Source organism: Cloeon dipterum, chromosome 4 (assembly GCF_949628265.1).
Source record: "Cloeon dipterum chromosome 4, ieCloDipt1.1, whole genome shotgun sequence".
In the NCBI taxonomy this organism is placed as follows: Eukaryota; Metazoa; Arthropoda; class Insecta; order Ephemeroptera; family Baetidae; genus Cloeon; species Cloeon dipterum.
Window position 1 is genome coordinate 141,848 of NC_088789.1, and position 20,799 is coordinate 162,646.

Sequence of the window (20,799 nt, forward strand, 5' to 3'; positions counted from 1 at the left end):
ATATCGGGAAATGGCCCGTAAAGACCTTCTAACTGATGATTAAATTTCTTTTTAAAAATTATATATTTACAGTTTGCAAAAATGGGATATTCTTAAAATCTGTTTTAAAAAAATATTACAATCCTATTTTATCACTATTTTAGATAAATTTCAAGAGTGATTTGAACAGTTTGAATTGATGCCTATGCTCATAAAAACCCCGAGTTTTAGGGTCTGTGAAATTTCCCATCTCCAGTAATAATAATTTTCCTCTCGCGTCCACAGAGCCATTCCGGCTGGAACGAGCGTTGCAGCCGTAAAAGAGGAACAAAAACTTGAATCGGCAGCCGTTTGAGATTGATTAAGGCGCGATTTTGGCGCGAGAGCGGGAAATTAAAATCTCTGCAGCAGCGGCAGTCGCGAGAAAGAACAAAGGCGGCTCTTTGGCAGCGCTGTCTGGCTGGGGGTAAGGGGGCGAGGGGGTGCGGCCGGGTGGGTGGCAGGCAACTAATATCATCAACGCGCAGCAGAGATGTAAAAACTTGCTAAAACGAGGTTATAACCCTTCCTCTTCTTTGTGCGTCCGCGCTGATAACACATCCCTTTTCTCCCCGTCGGCGGCGACGGCGGCGGCGAAATAAAACCGAGTCAGCCGGCCTAATGAAATTCCTTTTCAGCTCATCTCTAATGTGCCTTTTGCCGTGCTTTATATGTTTTTCCTTGCTCCTCCGATTGGAACTTTTATTTTTATTTGCACGTTTAGTTCTTGGAAAAAATAATTTGTAAAAATGAAATATAAAAAATTTAACAATAATTATATATGTATAATATTTATTTATCTAAAGAATATGTAAAGTTTAAAGTTATATTTTAATATTTTTTACTTTTTGTTATTGTTTTTTTAAGTTATACTTAAATTTTAATTGTTTTAATTAGTTAAAGCCCTGTTATATTATCGATTATAAATAACTTAATCCTCCTTGCATTCACTTAATAATTGATTATAACAGTAAATTTTTACCAGTAGGCTCAGGGAATAGTTTGATAAATATTAAATTAGGAAACAATATAGAATCAATGATCAAGTATTGCATTCCGTTCTAATAGCGTGGGTAATGTAATTACCAAAAAAATGTATTTTTTAATCAAAAGTATTAAATCTAAAATATTTTCTTTACTTTTTGGCGGGATAAAATTTATAATTAAACCTGTCAACATTTTTACTATTTGAACAAGGAAGGGTTTTCCCAAACATATATACAAAATTGAAAAAAGTAATTATTTTTCATTTCCTCAGAGTTTCTGATTCGTGGAAACATTCAGAGAACGTCAACCAAATTAAAAAATGTTTCAGCTGTGTATTTCGACAAAAAAAAAAATGGAAAATCGTGAAATATCACAACACTTTTCCTTTAAAGAAAACCTTGCAAAATTTTTTGAACATAAATATTTTTTCTCCAGAGTAAAAATTTTATTCAGCAGTTGCAGCCACCGCGATAAAAATCAATTAAGCCGTTTGAGCAGAGAACTCATCGCTGCTGCATGCATGCCGGCCGGGGCCGAGCGAGGAAGAAAGAAAAAATACGACCCCCGCCGTGCCTTTTATATAATCTGCACGAGCCCTTTTATTTGCGAAAGGTGCAAATCCCGCTTTTACGACGCAGACGAAATCGCCCTTAATAGCCGGCGCGCCATAAAAATATTCTTTGCAGCCTGCAATTAAAACAAAAGGGTTCGGAAAAACAGCTTTGTAAGCTGCACATCCATTAAAACAGGGGTTTTAGTACGACATAAACTTGAAATTTGCACAAAATAGAACAACAAAAGGAAGGCGTTACTTTTGACTGAAGAAATTATGTTAACATGAGCTAAAACAATCGAAGCGATGGCTGACAAACTCCTAGAATTTGGTAAATGTCTTTTTGGCGTTTGACTATATTTATAAACGAAAATTAAATAAAATTTTAAAACGACCAAGGATTTTTTTATTTCTTTTTACGAAAAGTATATATATGTATTTAATCTTTTGGATGACGGGGGTAAATTTACCCTGCTGATCCGCAGTAACTTTAATTTAAAATCTATTTTTTTTTAAGAGAATAAATAATAAAAATGGTGCTGACCTGTAGGAAGCTGACAGAGTCTGTCTCCTTGAGCGCCTCGATGCAGAACTGGAGCAGGGCGGTGGTTTGCTGCAACCTGGCGGTGCACAGGGTCATCTGCTCCCTGAGGGCACGCAGCCGCATCTCTCGCTCCTGCCGCACGAAGTCCAGCAACTGGGCCTTGCGAGCCTCCAGCGCCGCCACCAGCTGCAGACACTGCGTCTCCACCGCACCCTCAAACGCTGTGCTGTTTTCCTAAAAAAGGGGGCAAACACATTTAAGGAACTTATGCAACAAAAAGTCAAGGCTAAAATAATTTAAATTCCCATCAAAAACTGTCAGAAATATTAAGAAATACGATATGCACTAAAGGGGCAGTTTCTACACTCTCAGTTAGTCAGGCTAATGGAAGCAAGTTGGACTTGTGTGAGTTTGTCAGTTCGGCATTTGCAACTTTTTACAGATGTGAGAGCAGTGCCGAAACTTGTGCGTCGGTCGGTCTGTCGGTCGGGTGCAGAGATCTGTGTAAAAGCATCTCTGCGATGTAATTACAGCTGCAGAAACTTCTAGGAATCCGAGGCTGCACTACACGCGGACCCAGCGAGCGAGCGAGCGAGCGAGCGAGCACTCGGGGAGCAGTAAAACAAGCAGATGGGGTAATAAAACAAGTGCACTGCGCCGTGAGTAATTGAATACACATCACCTTGTCAGAGGCCGAGAGAAATGTCAGACTTTCTGAATTTCTTTCATACGTTTCATTAGATTAGATAATTTGGATAATTTATTTGCATTTATACATCAGTACAGTAATAAAGTTACTTTAACACCATCTGAGTATTTACAAATATTCGTATAAATTATGCCGGTCAGTATACAATTTCTTTGTTTTTAAAATTATATTTGACGTTTAGATTTATTATATATAGCTACATAAATTTAGAATCAATAAATTTAAAATTTCTAATGAATAAAATTAAATTTTGAATAATATTTTCTTTAAAAGCAATCGATTTTTGAATGTAGTTTTTAAAAAAATATTGCAAAATTCACCAGTTGTGAATCCGCCAACATATGGCGAAATCGTAGAGTTTGGATTTTATTGCCCCTGTGCTACGATGTGCATTCTTCACTTAAAATGTTTTCTTTTAACGTGCTGAAAACTAAAATCAGTAAAGCCAACCGCCGCAGAATCGTGAAAACCAATAATTTTATTTTATTTTGGACGTTTCTACGGGAAATGACTGGACTGATTTTTGTTTTCAGCACGTATAAAGAAATAATTCTAGAAGCAGAATGCACAGCAGCAGCATTGAGTTTTAAATCATGTTCATTTAAATCGAAAGAATTTGCCATAAATTTTTGAAAAGAGTAACTTTAATTATAATTAAAATAATTAACTCTTTACAGAAATATAAGAAAAAATAGTAATTATTTTTTTCTGAAAATTATTTGAAGAAGCTAAATCAATTTTTCTTCTGCCTTTCCTCACATTTCCTCTGGTGGAGTCGAAGAAAGTTTGCAAGCACGTCCTACGAGAAAATTGGCCCGGTGCAGGGCGTGAGATCCCAAGAGCCTGAACGGGATGGGTTTGGGGGTTGGGGGTTGGAGGGGGGTAGATATATTATAAGAAGGAAGCCCAACTTACTGTCACTTTGTCTGTCAACCCTTTTAGCCTGTGGATGAACTCGGTTGTGCATTTGGCCTTTTCCGACAGCTGCTGCAGGTTCTGTGACAACTCGGTCTGCGAACAACACACAAAAAACCGCATTAGGAAAAGAGAGCGAGAGAGGGTGAGGAGATGAGCAAGTTGCTGCAGTGCGTCTCTGCAGTTTAATTCTCCAAAGACCTAGAAGACGTCTCGTGCTGTGCGGGGAAAGTCAACTCGTGAACATATACTTTTGATCGCAGCACGGGGAATTAATTACCGGCGGGCAACAATGCGCCCCTTGAGCGCGCAGATCGTCGCACACTCTGCTATTTACCCTCGGGTATTAAGTTATCATTGTTAACGCACAGCACCGCAACAGCAAAGAAGTATAAAAAATTGCTAAAATTCGATTATTGTTAAAAATGTTTCCAAAATTTCCAGCGTTTGACCACATTTTCGATTCGTCTCGTATGAAAACTTTTAGGAAAAAATTTTTGTATGAAATAAAATAGGATTTCAAGCAAGGAGACTGTCCACGCCGTTTTGCAGCCACTTTTCTAAAAAATTTACGCTTCTACTCATTTTCCAGGATTTTGAACTATCAATCATCTGAATGTATTTTGCCGAGACTGTGGAACATGTTACCGAGCGAGTTAAAAAATCTGAGAGACAAAAGTGATGTTAAGCGAAAAATCAAAAAGTGGTTTATAAACAATTGAATCGAGCTCTTATCGACCATATACTGCATTAATTACATGATAATGTATTAAATTATGCTGCCTTGTGCATTGTGCAGCTATGTATAAGCACCAGCCGTTAATTCTTCGGAATTGGCTGGACTTACAAAGATTACAAATAAATATTCTTCTTTAAAAAAAATCCTCTTTAAAATGATATTTTATGTACATCCAACAATGGACAAAAGAGTGATTTTTTACCAATTTATTATTTTATTATTTTTTTCTCGGAGAATGATTCGTATTTAGCGTAACTGTGTGGGTAGCAGCCGAGCTGACGGAGGCGACGAGACGTTCGAGTGCGCATGCAGACGACGAGTCGAGGCGCCGGTGCCGCCGCCCGCGTTTTTAATGAGCGCGCGCGAACTCGGTGGTAATGAAACTCTCGCCACAACTTGATACGCGCCCCTTGACAAGAAGTACGTACACAAGCAGCGTAATTCGCCGCTAGACCGGCGCGCGCCGAGCATCGCCCGCGGGCCACTTTCCAAGTTTAAGGGATTGAGTGCAAAAAGGAGCTGCACCGCTGCTGCTGCTGCTGCTTATGTACTTTCGCTCCTCCGAGAGAGACGAGGCAGCCGCCACCGCCACCGCTTTCCCTTATTGTTATCAACATCTTGAGCACACAGACTCTCCTTTCGTCTTATCGATTCGCACAAGCAGAGTGCAGCAGCCCGTTACAACCCCTAATTAAATCAAATGCGTCGAGACGCATTCCAAGACGGCAATTTCTAGGCATGTGAAATTTAGACGATTGTCTATTTTTTCTGAGCGTCCAATGAGCACGAATCATGCAATTTGAAGCCGTTTGAACGTCTCTTGAAATCGTTAACATTCTACCCCTTGAAAAAAATGCAAAAAATGGTTTATGTTTATTTTCCGCACATTTCTCCAATGGTGTATTTTTGATGTTCATATAATCCTCATTATCATATAGGTTTGTGGACTTTTAATTCAGCAATAAGCTCAAAATGTACCAAAAACCAACGTTGTTAGGTTGTTTTAGCCTTTGAAATTCGTGTGACCAAGATTTTCCTTTTTACTCTTTTCATTTTAGAGCACGGACGATATTTCACATGAGCGGTGAAACCCTTTGCGGGCCCCCCGTCATTCCGCAGGCAGCTGTCACTTTTCTTTCAATTTGCCGCAAACAGCGGCCGGCCGGAGTGATTAAAAAAGCTGGCGCTGGCCAAAGAGAGTGTCACTCGCCAATCGACCCTGCTTTTCGCCGTAATTTCTGCAACCATGCTTCCAAACTCACTTTTAATCTGTTTAAAAGCGAAATTTGCATGAGAACGCGATCAATTACGGCGCCAGCTGCATTCCTTTTCGGCCCCGGCGCCGATAAACATCTCAATAATGCACTGCTTTCGCTTCTTTTAATTCACTCTTTGCTAGGGGGTTGCTGCTCCCCCGCCCCGGCCACCTGGACAGCTATGGGCTATTAAGCCAAATGACGCGCTAAAAAATCACAACCCGAAGGCATTGCTACCCCGGAATAGTTGCTATGCAACTCGCATTTCACCCCGGGGCGAACAAGGTAAATACTGCACGCGTGCGTCTTGGTGTTGGGGGCCGAGAGTGCACTTACTGGCCGAGCAAAAGTAAAACACTCGCTGCCGGGCCAATTTCTCCGAGCTGTCTGTCTGTGTGTCTGCTTCAAATAATATTATCAGCGCAGCACTCGGCGGCGTCGACGAGAATTCAATCATTGAACGAGTGCGCGCCGCAGGAGCAGGAAAAGCGAGTATATTGGAAAAGTGAGCGGATTTTTGGCCATCCGAATATAATGCTTTTGCACGTTTGCCGGCGCAGACGAAACATTTTGACATTCCATTTGGCGCCTCAGGCACGATCCCGAGAGCCACGTTATTGCTCGTTCGAGGAAATGCAAATTCCGGACGAAATATCACCAGCGAGTTGGATTTATTTCTGTGTATAAAGAGCATGCAAGCTCGGCTCACCTCATTTCCAACATGACTTCCAAGCAGAGAAATAAATTAGAAATACAAAATTTGTCAAATTTTTTTTAAATTGTATAAGAATAAAATAATTTATTTTCGACACTCAATTCGAGCTTAGTGCGTTAAAAAAATAAGGATCATAATCGTGCCACGATTTCCAGTTCCTGCTATGCAAAACCAAAAAGTACCACAGCAGCGCGATCGGCGAGTGCGTCTGCAAATTCTGTGATAAGAACATTGGCTTCAACCACTTCTTCAGCTGTGATAAAAACGATATGAGTCTCGCGCAAGCAGCAAATTCTGTGATCAAGTGATTTAAAAATGTTATATTCATACTTATTGTATTGTTGTATATGTGAATTGTACTGTATTGTAGCACACCTTGGTGTTGAATAAATTTATTCATTAATTTCGTAAATTTATGATTTCAAATTTGTAACCATTTTTAACTTCCCGTCAGGGTTAATGGTCACCACAAATATTTCAATAACTGGTTTCAGGATTGTTATCTTGAAAATTTTGGCATTTTATTTGAGCTTTCCAGCGGTAAAAACCTCTGTAGAGACACCACGCTCGATGAAATTGGAAATTTACGAAAGTCTTATCTAATAGGGCCACGTCAGGGACAGACCCTGAAGGTCGATTTCAGCCTTCACAGGCTTCCTAGGCCCTCTTTGTGTTTCTAAGCAAATCAAATGCGGAAAAATATACTAAACGAACGTAAGGCGAACCCGCAGTTCAAAGGAAATGAGCCGATTTTTAAATTTCAAATTCGAATTGCGGCTATCGCGATTGCACCTATGAAACTTGGTGTGCTTGTGCACAATTTCACGAGCTACATTTTTTTTTTTTTTTTTGCTCTTTTTATCCTTGTCCGTCCGAGGACCGGGAAGGGCGCGCACTGCACTAGCACGAATGCTGAAACCCGGGTCCCAATAACACCGCGAACGGATAACATGGGCGCACCAGGCCGCACAGGGACCCAGCCAACCGAAGGGCCACTTGCCTCTGCACCGAGGACTGCATTGAAACGCTAGACATTCGTCCCGTGAAGCCAAATCACGCATGCTGGAAAGGTGCAAACCAGCAAGTAGCGAGTCGGCGCCGGTGCGCCTCCCAGCCCGTCGAGCAATTTGAGCAATTCGAGTCACTAAACTAACCACTTTTTGCCATCTCTGACATTGGGTAGCCAGTATTAGATCTCCGAACTGCTCAAATACCTCACATTGCTTTGACACTCCTGAGAGTGCCTTAACAATGCGAGCCAACGGGCTGGTTCATTTCAGCTCTGAACTTCGAATAAATGGAACGAGGACCTGAATTTTGAATTTTCGAAAAAGGGTCGCGAAAGATGAAATTGACCTTCGACTTGCGAATTTTTTGTAAATTGAAAAATTGTTTAGGGTCGAAAACTAGGTCGGGCAGTGAATATTTCAAGGTGATTCCTCAACGCAGTCAAGAGTTACAGTCCACCTTTCATTCACACAATACGATTTTCGAGAATTTTTGAAATAACGAAAAAATAGGGAGAACGTGCTAGTTCAGAATGTAAATTTATTATGATATTGTTCATCCTATTGAAGAAGGAACTAACATACAATCGTATGTTACTTGTTGGTATGAAGTTTACAGCTCTAAAAATACCCGTCAGGATCAGATTTCAAAAAATGCTGTAATTCTCTGAACAAATTGAAAAGCTGCGGAAATGAAAATTCTCGTGTTTCACAAACAAAGGGTGGCAGCAGAAGCAGGAAATTAGTCGTAGAGTGAAACAAGTGAAATTGCAGCCCCTCGCGTCCGATCAGGCTGGCCGATTGAATGAGTTGGTCGGAATAATAATAATGACGAGCCGGCGGGGCCGAGCGGAGAGAGACGATTCGCTAAACACTGTTGCGCTCTTCCGGAATGCGTGCATCCCCTCCGCCGCTCGCTTTCTTTGCACGTCATAATTAGCAAGCAAACCCTCGTCAGCGAGCAAAAGGGTTTAATACTCGAATAATGGACTTTCGCCGCTGCTCTGCTGATGGAAATCTGACCCGGCCGGCGAGCGCGTGCCGAGCACGCTCGAATCAGGAAGCACTCCGGCTCTCGTCCTGTTTTGTTTTACAAAAAGTCGAGAGCTCTCTCGTCATCCCCTTTGTTTGCGTGTTGGTTGCATCATTTGCCTCACGGTCGTCGGCAAAAAAGCCGGCATGCAATTATCTGCGAGTTACGATTATGGACCGCCTTCCGCCCCCGTCTCGTGATTAATGCTTTGCCAAAATTATGCAATTCGCAGCGCTTACGCATGTGCTGCAAATGTGTTTAATGCTCCGCCAGTGTCTCTGCGTCTTGAGCCCCGGCTCAAAGAGTTTGTAACTGCTTTGCATTCGTTTGTGTACGTGCATCGTTTCTATAGTGTTGATGTGAGTACTTTGATTTTGTAAAAGAGGCGTGACAGACTGTCATTATTATTATTGTGTATTATTTTTGTGTGTGTATATTTGCAATTGGGTGGCGCGTTTTGATGTTGCTCCGCTATGTCAATTTGTGTACATGCCACAAGTTCAAATAAATAGTATTATTATTTTATTAATCGTGGATCTTGCTTTTTTGGTGTATTTTAAAATTATGTAGTTACCTTATTGTTAGTGCTAATAAATAAAAATAGCCTGATGACTTCTGTTGTTTGTAAAAGGTTGTGATTGGGTTTTTAAAAAAATATTAATTTTTTTAACAATTAAAGCAATTATTTTAGCAAAAATCCAAATAATAATTTAAAAAATGTCAAATTTGATATATATTTACTTACAATATTTAAATCGTTTTAAAATTAAAATTGATCAAATGTAAAAATATAGCAGAGTTAATAAAGAATTAAAAACGATGAAAATCATGTCGGCTCATCGCAGTTGCGTAAGTTGTTAGTGGTCAAATCCACCAATAGATGCCACCAAATTCAGTCCATTTTTATGTTAAAAGTAAAATCCAAAGCAGAGGAAAGCATAATTATTGCTGGAAATTTTATCCTCTTCTAAAATTCCATGTCTAAACTTAGGCGAAAAATTCGTTTGTGAAATGGAAACCGTATACAAGAGAGAGAGAGAGAGAGAGAGTATTAATTTCGCTTGTTTGGTGAAATACAATTTTCGGTTGTTGCCGCTTCAATTTAATCCGCTTTACTACTATTTTGCGATTCCGAGAATATTCATTCTTGCCTCTTCCGCTATCAGCTCACTCTCTCTCTCTCCACGGACAGATTTTGGTCGGCCGGAGTCCGTTTTACGGGCTGACCATCGGTAATCAAAAGCATATTTTGCTCCCCGGCCGGCGTAATAAAACGCATCAGAGGGGAAAAAGCAGGGTCATTTGCAGCAGTCGCCCCTTCTGGACAGCCGATGATAAAAAATAAAAATACACACCAACACATATAACAAGCGAAAAACACATTTCGATGCTCGGCAAATAAAAAAAGCGCGCAGCTCGCTTTTACGATGTTTCTCCAGGCTTAATTAACGTTTCATGAAATGTGTTGCGCTGGGAAAAAAATAAAAATATAAAAAAACGGGAGCAAGACACCTGGGAATCACGCCAGGCACGAAAAGGGTTGCTACAAGTGGAAAATATTAAACTGGTGTATGTGGACTTGATATTGAAATCCCTTTCATGCACGCATCAATTTTTGATAAAGCTCCTTAGCTGCGAGCAGGGAAGTGAAGAGAGAGAGAGAGAGAGAGAGAGAGAGAGAGAGAGAGAGAGAGAGAGAGAGAGAGAGAGAGAGAGAGAGAGAGAGAGAGAGAGAGAGAGAGAGAGAGAGAGCGCAGAGCAGAGAGAGAAAGAGCACTTTGCGTTCCAGCCCCCGTATTATTGCGCGTGTGTATATTTGATTCCTGATAAAAGAGCACTCCGCCGCCGCTTTTCGACTCGAGAAAGAGCTACGTATTTATTTTTATAGGTGAATCTGTGCGTCGAAAAGCGCCTTTCCCGGCGGAGAAGAAGAGCGAGCGAGTGCCGCCGGTCAAATGTGCCATCATCGCATCCAGCGGAGAAGCGGCGCGTGTGTCTCGTTCGCCTCTGATATCAGCCAGCAGAAACAGCAGGGACACCAAGCAAAAAGGCCTGCAGCACATTTCCATGTGCATCATTATTGACGTACATTCCACTCTCGGGCTTAGCTGCCTGCCTTTTGCGGCCGCACATTCACGCATGTCGCAAAATTTGGATTCGCGCTCGAGGCCTGAAAAGCAGGGAAAAGGCTCAAACTGATCCCCATTTACACAGCACGGATTTTCGAATAAATGAAATTGTGAGTGGCTTGGATAACGAGACGAGTTGTATGCACAAAAACCAATATTCAATCATTAATTTTGCTTCGATGTGAAAACTACCTATCGCTAAAAATTATTATTTTGTGCAAATATGGCTACAGAGAAATAGAGGTTCAATGGAGAGAACTGAAAATAAGCCATAAGTTAAATAAAGATGAATTGAATTGAATATGGCTGATTTAAATGATATTTAAGTTAACAAAGTAAAAGAAATATTTCAATGCTCAGCAGAAAGTTCAATTAAAATTTGATTTTCTTGCTTCAAACATTACAAGTATTTATTGTATGAGGCGTAAAAATGAAAAATTATCATAAATCATTTCTCTTTAATCTGATACCTTTGAAAATTATCAAAAAATTACAATTTTGAGCAATTTGAATTATAGAAAAAGACCACTTTCCCTAAAAATGCGACAAACCTTTTTATAAACGACCTTTTTCAATGAATGAAGGTGGCGAAAAAGCCTAGAAAAAGTGACCTAATTTCATAATGTTTGTGCACCAGAGGCAGACTCGTTGAAATATATACTAAGGCTTTGGATGGATTTATGTTAGGAACGAAAACACGCAGAAAATCGATGCCGGCCACACTTTTTTTGCAGAAAACGTTTCGGCAAAGGGAAAAAGCCGGCGCTGAGCCGCGAATCGAAAAGGGTTGGTGTCCTGAGGAAGCGAATTCCGCGAGTCTATGCCAAGCACAACAAAGGCCGGCCGACATTTCTGCTCCTTTTTGCTGTTCAAACTTTTTGCGGGTGGCAGGAAGGAAAGGCTTCTGTCAGATATCACTTAGCCCCAAAAGAAACTTTTTTTCCTCCCGCGTGCGTCGCGTTAAACAAAGGCCGAGTTCATCGTAACAACTATTCGCAGCCGCAGATTGACTTTTTTATTCGGAAAAGGAAAATTATTTTGCATTTCCCCGTGGATTTGAAAGTCGTGTACCTCCGAAAAGTGAAAAATGCGCAGCGGCGACGGGCGGAATTCTAAATTCGAGAGCTCTCTTTCCTTTTTTGTTCAACTTCCGTCTCGCGAAACGTCGCCGCCTCTTTATTGCTTCCCTTTAAACGGCTCGTTGGCAAGGCGTGGGGGTGCGGGGGTGCGGCACTTCTTGTTCCCCGAAATAGAACATCTCGAGACAAACTAGGTGTCGAGATTTGCAGCCGACGACGCTTCTTTAAGACGCCGGGATTATGTTTTGTTGATGTTTTCAAGATTATTTCCTCCTGTGCCGCACCAAAGCCGGTCTCGAGCGATTTTCTGCCTTCGCAGTCGCATCCCTGGAGAATGTTAAAAGCAGCAGCAGCAGCAGCTCCAGCCAAGGCAGTCAGAAATTAGTCGCGAGAGATAAAAATTTAATCCATTAAGGCTGAAGTTGGAGATGAAGCAGCTATAGCAAGTTGCTTTGCGGAACAGTTTCAACTCCAACATGCGGTTTATATGGAAGGCTTGAGAATGAAAAAAATTTACAAAAACGTTAAGTATAGCATTTTTACACACAAAAAAACACTTTGTTAAATATTGTATATTTTCTTTACGTAAAAAATAATTTTTTTCAATTTAAATCTTGCATACAAGCTTTTTAAATTACTGCATTTGAAAAATTCATGATATTAGCATCAATTAATTAATTAGTGTATTCTATAAACTTGAACTATCCCATAGCAATAAATAGTCAAATTTTCATTTAATTTTAAATACTTTGGAAATTAAGCTGTTAAATTTGGAGTAAATAGTTTGAATAAAAAAAAACAACGATTACTCGCGTTTGAAAATACCGCTCTCGTGATATTTTCATCATTTAATTGTCCCAGCTGCGATTTTTCGAGACGTAAATTAAACACAAAAGCTCTCTTGTGCGAGTTCAGAGTTGGGGGTTGGACCAAGGCTCGTAACTCGCGGATGCAATTCGGCCTGGCAAAATGCATCCGGGTGGCGAGTGCACGGCTTGTGGGGGGTTGACCGCAGCCAGCGGCCATGATTTACTGGCTTTCCGCGCAGGAATGCACCTTGCCTCGCCGCAAGGGGCTCCTCGTTTTTCAGCCGCACCCGTTAATATTTAATTCTAGGTAATCTTACACCCCTTTTCCCAGGCGATATCGTAAATCGGGGGCAGTTCACAATTTTTAGTTTAGAACGCAGTAAAAGCGTCGTTTGGGGGTGATAACGACTGCCTGCCACTTGAAATTAACGCGCTTTAAGTTTAAGATGGCAGTTTTACGGCTCATCACGCCCGGAATTTTATTTTCAACTGTTTTCACAATGGAGGAAACGGCTGTGCGTTTAGATTTTACAACTACTTTTTGTGATACGCGTTAATTTACTTGCAATTAGCTTAAATTCTGGAATTTAAAGCTAATTTATGCCAGTGTCAAAATCATGCCTTTTTGTTATATTCTCATTTTCACGATTTTTTTCTTCTAGCCTCAGGTTTACAATTTTTCCAACGAAAAAATTCTAATCAAATTAGAAAAGTAATCCGAAATTGAAAACTGTGAACACTTATTTGAATAAAACCAAAAATTAAATTTAAACCCTCTAAAGACCATTTTAATTTGTTGAAAAGAGGAAAAATCGTACAAATGATAGCCACAAGGTATTTTTATTTATAATGAATAAAAAAAATTAATACGAAAGTTAAATTTGTGTCCTTAATTTCTTTTGATTTAAACATCTTAGCCAGTCATAGTGTTTTTATATTTCAATTTTAAAACAAATATTACAACAGAAAAAAGATATAAAAATTAAAAATTGTAAAACTAATCTGACTCTTTAAATAAACTGAAACAAGCCAAACTATAAAATTTAATAGTCAACTCGTAGGATCCTTTTGACGGAAATAAAATCAAACTCTAAGCTCTAAGCAGATTGAGAGCTGCTCCAGTGGGTTCTGGATGAAAGAAAATTTTCATTTCCGGGGTTGAAAGAGCAGCCATTCTGGAAATTGAACTGGATTTACTCGAGAACGCACTCTACAAAAAATCGCAATCAAGCCAGTTGCCAAAATTCAAATCGAGTTTTCCAGAAATTTAGAGCAAGGCCTGCTCCCCCCGGCCGCGGACAAAAAGCGACGCACCCCCGCCTACCCCTGCACGCCTGCAGTGCGCGTGTATGTATAATTCCGCGAGTTATGGCAGCAAAAACGGTGATAGTGGAAAGAATTGCGGTTGCCACGGGGGGAGCCGAATAAATTGAGAGCTGAAAATTCTGCACTGGTGCAAATGCGACACGGTGCAGCCGAGCAAAAATTTATTGCCGTCAGCCCTCGTGCACAAGAGCTCAATAAACGCGCGCGCGGTGTGCTGCGTGCGCCCGTCGAGTGAATTTTATTTAATAAACACCTCGCCGCCACCGTTGCTCCAAGCGTGTGCGTGTATATACTGCTCTAATAAAACGCGAGTTTCATCGATCCGAAAACATCTTGAGCCGGCCATCCGAGAGCGGAGAGCGTTTCTGGCTTTTCTCTCCACTCATTAAGCCAATAATGCTGCTAAGGAGAAAACACGCCCTTCCCAGCTTAATTGAGTTTTTTTTTTCGGAATTTCAGGAGAGGGTTGCGAATTGAATCTGACACCACACCATCTGCACAATCCTGAACAAAATGTTGTCTCAAAGAAGACTTACGAGTTAAAATAAATGCTGGATTTAAGGTTTAAATTGAAAAAAAAAAACTTTTAGTTTAATGGAGAACGTCATTACGAGTCAAATAGTGTGCAGAGTTTTGCAATTCCGGCGCTTAGGACCAGAGTTTTATCAATGAAAATATTCGCAAATAGTCCGAAAAATCCGTGTTTTTTCAAGTTTCAAAGCAGAATGTCTAAAAACTGAATTGAATACCTCTGAAATTTTCAAGAACGATAGAACGTGTCTTAGAACTTCTTTTAAGATGCTTTTTGAGTTTTAAAAAGTAGAAATCAGTTAGAAAATTACAAAAACACCCAAAAATTTCCGAAAATGGCACGTCATGACTTTTAACTTTGAATAATGACCTAAAAGGCAAAAGGCCATCTGTGACGAAATTTTCGTGAAAACCAAACGACTCCTGTGGTTTGAATTAGGTTGTCGACCAAATTTTGCGACCGGAAGTTCAGCGTGACTTGCGTAGCAAAAGTCTTAAGTGTTTTTTGCGCCAAATTATCAGTAATTTGCTCTAATTGGTCGATCTCGGCGCATATGCGTCAAATAAAGGTAGGGGAGCCATCACAGACCGTACTACTGTATATGGGCGCCAAATTATGAAATTTGACTACGAGGAGATGAGATATTAATGCGAACTCAATTCAATACAATTATTTGACTTTCAGCATGGTTATAACCAAAATATTTTACAAGAATCATTTGCTCTTTACTGATTTGTGAAATTTTAGTGCTGGTTTGAGATGGCTACTATGCGCATTCCTCTCCCTTTTCAAATTCGTTTTAAGTTCTAACTAAATGAGCCGTCTTCAAAGCACCGCATTAAAAATTTTTTAAAGCCTCCACCCCCTGGTTTTACTCTCGTCTCATTAAGCCAATAATAGTGCGCCCCCTTCCATCACTTAATTGCATTTTTTGGAACATTTTTTTCACATCAATTCTATCCGAAAAGCTCTTCTCCGCGTAGCAACCGAAAAAAACAAAACGCACGCACGACCCTCGAAATTCCTTTTCCGGAAAATTTCCCGTGCGCTTGCACCCGGCATGTTATTTCCCATATCAAAACATGCAGCAAGAGCTAGCTTTCCGGATATCAAATTGCTGCTGCTGCTGCTGCTGAGGGGTCTGCTTCTGCTCCTCGAGTTTTGGCAGGCTCGGAAAGTTATGCTCGACACTCGCACCCTCGTCGTCTTTGCACTTCTTTCCCTGCCCCCGCGTTTTGTTTGGAGAAACGTGCGCCAAGACAATGCGCAAATTGCAGCAGTTCCCAAACTTTTCCTTTTCTTTTTCCGAAGATCACGTCTGCGGCAGACGGAAATTCCGCGCGATCTGCATTTAACTTTAGAAAAAAGTTGGCACTTAATTACGTATACATACAGGATCGATTTTACGATCACGCTGAAAGGATTATTCAGTATAATTCCGCCGAGTCATGCATGCCAAAGCAAGTCCAAGTGGAGCACGAGTAATAATATGTATATGTACTCTCACAACTTTGCTGCTGGTTAAAAATGTTGGAAACGCGAGCATGTTGCAGTCATAAATTATGCGTCATAAATTAAATTCCGAGCGACGGGTGCCCCCCTCGTTCTTTCTTCCACGGAATGCATGCAGTCGCTGATGAAATTTGATTTATGGCCAATGCAAAGGAAGAAAGAAAGGAATGCATGCAAGACGTGTCTGCCAGCCGACTGGGAAACTCCCGCAGTTCAATGAACCACCTGTCCAACTGCGTCCACGTCCACACCACCCTTTACAATGAGTCGCATCAAAGGGTTGTCTAAACTACACAATTTTGCATAGCTCAAAAGCCAAATGGGTGAAATTTTAATTTTTTAATTTTTTAATTCATTCAAATGAACTTACAGTTGCAGTGCCTCTAGTGGCAAAATGAAAAGCTGTTTATGGCTTTAAAGGAGATTAAAGTCGAAAAGCTTATTTTTTGCGTGGAGTTAGCTACATATAATTAGATGGATTAAATAATTTTTTACCGTGATAGTTCTACTTCTCTTTTGTTGCCCATGACATTTGTACCAAACAACAATTAGGGCTATAAAAAAGGCGTGTCCTGAACATCAGCTGATGATCAATGATGTCACAGTTTCATGACCACTCTCTCATCAAGCTGATTCCCAAAATTCCAATTCAACACTTTTTCTCGTGTAATAGAGATTTTAAAATTCTTCCCGCCATTTTCAGTCGTTTAGAATGCAACACTACTAGCGCCAGTAGCACGGAGTTTTATTCCAATCAAATTTAAACCCAGCAAAAAGATGTAAATTGAGCCAAGATTTGCAGCGTGTGGTAAAGCAGTTCAAAACATGCCGTCATTTGACATGTTGTTCGGCGGAGTCATCGCGGTCGTTTTTCTTTGGCGACGAGCACAAACTTTCTTTCCGTGTCGATAAATTGATTTTGGTGACAGCACTCCACTTGCAAATAAATTGAGTGTCGGCGGTTTGCGTTCAAATCTGCTTCTGGATTTCCCATAAATTCAAATCTTGGTGAATGGAGAAGTCAAGCGTAAAATTGGTTAGATTACAATGCCGGTCAAAGGGTCATGCACGGCGTGGATCGATAAATCACGCAATTAGCGTTCATTCCATTTATTGTAATTTGACGTGAGTGTGTTTATAAATGGAAAGCAGAAGTTCATTCGCTGCATTTTATCAATCGTATGCTAATTTATGCCATGGAGGTTGCTAATAAAAAGATGGAACATCATTCAATTGCGCAATGCATATTAAATTATTCAGCACTCCGATTTAATAAGAATTGATTCAAGAGTTGTTTGAGACTTCTCAAGAGCAAATTCAAGTTGTCAGAAGTTTCCAGATCAGTAAATCCGCGAGCTTGAAATATGATTGTTTTAAAATTTATTTGCGTTTTTAAATAAACCTTTGAGAGAATCCTTATTGAATGATTAGGAAGTAAAATTAATTAAATCGAGGTGTTTCGTCAAAATAAATCTATTTTCTGGATAAAATAAATCTTTTAACATCAAGAGGACAGCCAGTATTTAATTTTTTTTGGGATATTTAAATATGTTTTTATTTGAAAAATAAATTATTTAATCAAAATGACTAATAAATATTCATCAAGTGTTTAGAACTCATTTTAAAAATAAACTATAAAATTTTATTTGAAACGGTAAAGATATTCACCAAAGAGAAATTTTAGATAACGTTTTAAGGATATTTTTGGCATTTAATAAAACTTTACTTTAAATTCAATGATCTCTATAGCCTATAGAATAAATTATTTGAATTCGTCACACATGTGTTTTACTTAAGAAAGGCTGAATTTGTAAGACGAATTAAATATTCCCGCCAATTGAATTTTCACTGCTGTTTTTAGTGACGCTCATCATTTGTCAGCGTTTCCCCTCTTGCCATCGGGAGTGATATCTCGGTAGCAATGAGATCGGACCTTTTAAAACGAGTTCCACTTTTCCGCTGATCAGATCCGAAGAGGCTCATTCTTCTTCTGACAAGGCTTAAGAGTGAGGAGAGCGCGGCTGCATTTGATTCCATCTCGGGGGCCAACTGTTTTCTTTGAGCCCTTTTCCTCTGGCAGATTCGGCGCAGCGCTGATTGATCGGCTACAAATGTTTTTAACGCGGCTACAAACGAAGCCGCCGCCGCCGCCGCGCCGACTGACGAGTTTTCTCATGCAAAGTACAACAGAGCGAACCAAAGTTCGGGGCGAAATGCAAACAAGAAATTTGTCACGAGCAGCGAGTGCTTCCTCCGCAACGTTAAATATAACGCGTTTCCCTCCGGGAGACGTTCCCTTCAATTTCTGATAAAACCAACCGGCGCTGCCAAAAACCCGGAGATACGCCTCTATTTTTCCACATTATTGCTGCCGCTTGTTATTTTTTATTGCTAGAGAGCAAGTAATTCGTTCTAACAGCGCCAACGTGCCGGGAAACTCAATCAGACGTGCATTTTCTCCATGCAAAATAAGGTACCCAAGTAAGAATTTTGATTACTTTATGATAAATACCAATCATATCTGAACGGAAAAATTGATTATTTTGTAATTACACGTATAGAAAATTAATTTGAAATATTTCCAAGCTATGAAAGTGGAAAAATGCACTTTCTTAAACTATATTGAAAGCATCTTTTCTATTTTAGGCAAAAAAAATCTGCCGACTTGCCAGACCAGGGTTGCAAAAATCACGCATTTTTTCAATGCAATGCAGGAATAGAAACAGTTTTTATTATTACCAATTTCTTGGAGGCAATATTTTGATCTTTTTTATTATTTTAGCAGGTCTGGAATGAGGAAGGGGTGGATTTTATGTTTTTAAAAAGAAAAGAAATCAATCTCAATGCAAAAATATTTTGAGTGAAATTAATTTATGATTTAATCAGCGGGGCCAGATTCGTGCGATGCGCAGGTATGGCGTCCGGTGGAGTATGGCGCGAAAAGAATAAAGTGTGACATAATTTGCATTACTTGTACTAATTGTGTCATTTGGATCGTAAAAACAAACTCTTGCTACTCGTACGGGAATCCAAAGAGAGCTTTTTGTTTCCCACATTCAGATGCCATCTTGGATCTGCGCAGTGCGAACCAATTTTACCGCACATCTGGCCCCCGCTGGATTTAATTTTTAAATAATAGAATTAGATTTTTTTCAATTCTTCTATTTACTTTTTCAAACATGTTTTTTAAAAACATTTTTTAAATTTTAGCGTAGCGGTTCCCAATTCACATATTTTGGTGTTGTCGGCCTTTACCTTAGGAAAATTTGGTTTCCAATTTCCAATTTAAAGAATTGTGCTTCACAAAATCAAGAGTAGAAAGGATTATTAATAAAAGTTTATTTGCCTAAAGAGTATTATTTAAGAGAGATGACACATCATCAATAAATTCGAATGTGCTCGCACATAAAATAAGAACTATAAATTTTCCGAGATCAACATCATTATTTATTGATTGGCTTATGTTCAGCAGAGAGATTGCGATGGTCCCCTTTCGGAAATTCCTCATTTTCACTCCATTTGCTGCTGGCAGTGCATTTTCCGTCTTTTCCCTGTCGCCGCAAGCCAAGAGACGCGCATTTCGGGCGCGACACGGCCCATTAAGAGGAGACAGAAAAAATTGTACACAGACAGCAGGCCCATTTCGTATTTAATTTGCACGCCAGACCGAGAATAATGCTGCTCTCTGGCTCTTTTCGAGTGCAAAAAAAGCGGAATTAAGGGTGGCGACGGCGCTTCTTTGCGGCGGTTAGTGCCGGCTCCGTGATTTGCATGAGGCGACTCGAAAAAGCGGTTGAAAAGCGAAAATAAAATTAGGCGTAATGAAGATTAAGTGGATTTGTCGCGCAGCGTGTGTGAATTAAGGGCCATGTGTGAGCTGCACACAAGTGCATTTTACTCTCGGGCGCGTGTAAATGTTACCTCTCCCCCTTTTTGGAAGAGCCAAGTGCTGCTCATTAGGCCTCATTAATCTACATTACAAGGGTATATGAAATTATACGGGTTGTCCCAGGGTGGTGCGTTGTTCGCATTCGCACACCTCACCCCGCGAGACTGCCATGCACACACGATTGTTAATAACTGAAAACTCATTTCTGTATTTTGTAAAGAAAGGAGCAGGGGCTCTTATGTTTATTGTTTTATAATAAACAGGAACGAGGTGTTGGGATCTCTGTTTTGTTTGCTGAACTGTAATATTTAAATTTCGTTGAGGGATTATTTTCTTGACGGTGGCAGTTCCTATTTATTAATTATTGCTTGCTTTCTATAATTTAAATTTTCGTGTCAAAATTATTTATTTATTTGCAAAAACTTTGTACCAAAAATTTATTTTTTGGTAAATTTTCCCCTTTTTATTGCTAATAATTCTAAAAATTATTATAAAAATCACACTGCCCAAAGGGTGAAGGAAAAAAAAATATTATTATTAACTCTATTTTGGCATTACATTCCTTTCTAAAATATCAATGAAAAGAATTTTCAAAAAAAATAGCAAAATCTTAATTTTTTATGAACGCAGTTTGAAAGAAAAACAGCTTATCTAGGAAAAATCCCACTGTATTTGATAGTTTAGTCAGTAAAATTCAGATTTTAAAGCTTAATGATTTTTGCGTCGCGAGAAAATGATGAAATGGAAAAATTAGTGATTGAATAAATTTCCCCAATCATCATCCATCTGAAAAAATGTAGCAAGGCAAATAGAAATCCTAAAAATCAGTGCAAAGCTTTTCAACAAGCCAAAAACTTGCGATTTTTCCCAAGTTGATTTTCATGTTCTTGTTTGTCAGAGATCAATCAAGAAAACAAATTTGAACTGGGGCCAAGAAATAAATGAAATTGCACCATATTAATAAATTTAGCCTCAGGGCTTATGAATAAAAAATAGGCCCTTAAAAGCCTCGCTGGCCTGCTGCAAATTATTTATTGTAACGAGCCG

At 39.6% G+C, this 20,799-nt stretch overlaps 1 protein-coding gene across 2 annotated transcripts in view; it reads right to left on the reverse strand.

The window, feature by feature from the left end:
* Window positions 1-20,799, reverse strand: part of Trim9 (E3 ubiquitin-protein ligase Trim9) — a 147,107-nt gene that overhangs the window by 36,152 nt on the left and 90,156 nt on the right. For both annotated transcript variants that reach the window (XM_065488786.1, XM_065488785.1), the window contains exons 3-4: window positions 3,727-3,822; window positions 2,103-2,336 (exon numbers count right to left, since the gene is read on the reverse strand). In XM_065488786.1, the coding sequence (XP_065344858.1) occupies window positions 2,103-2,336; window positions 3,727-3,822 (330 nt within the window). The remainder of the gene's footprint in view (window positions 1-2,102; window positions 2,337-3,726; window positions 3,823-20,799) is intronic.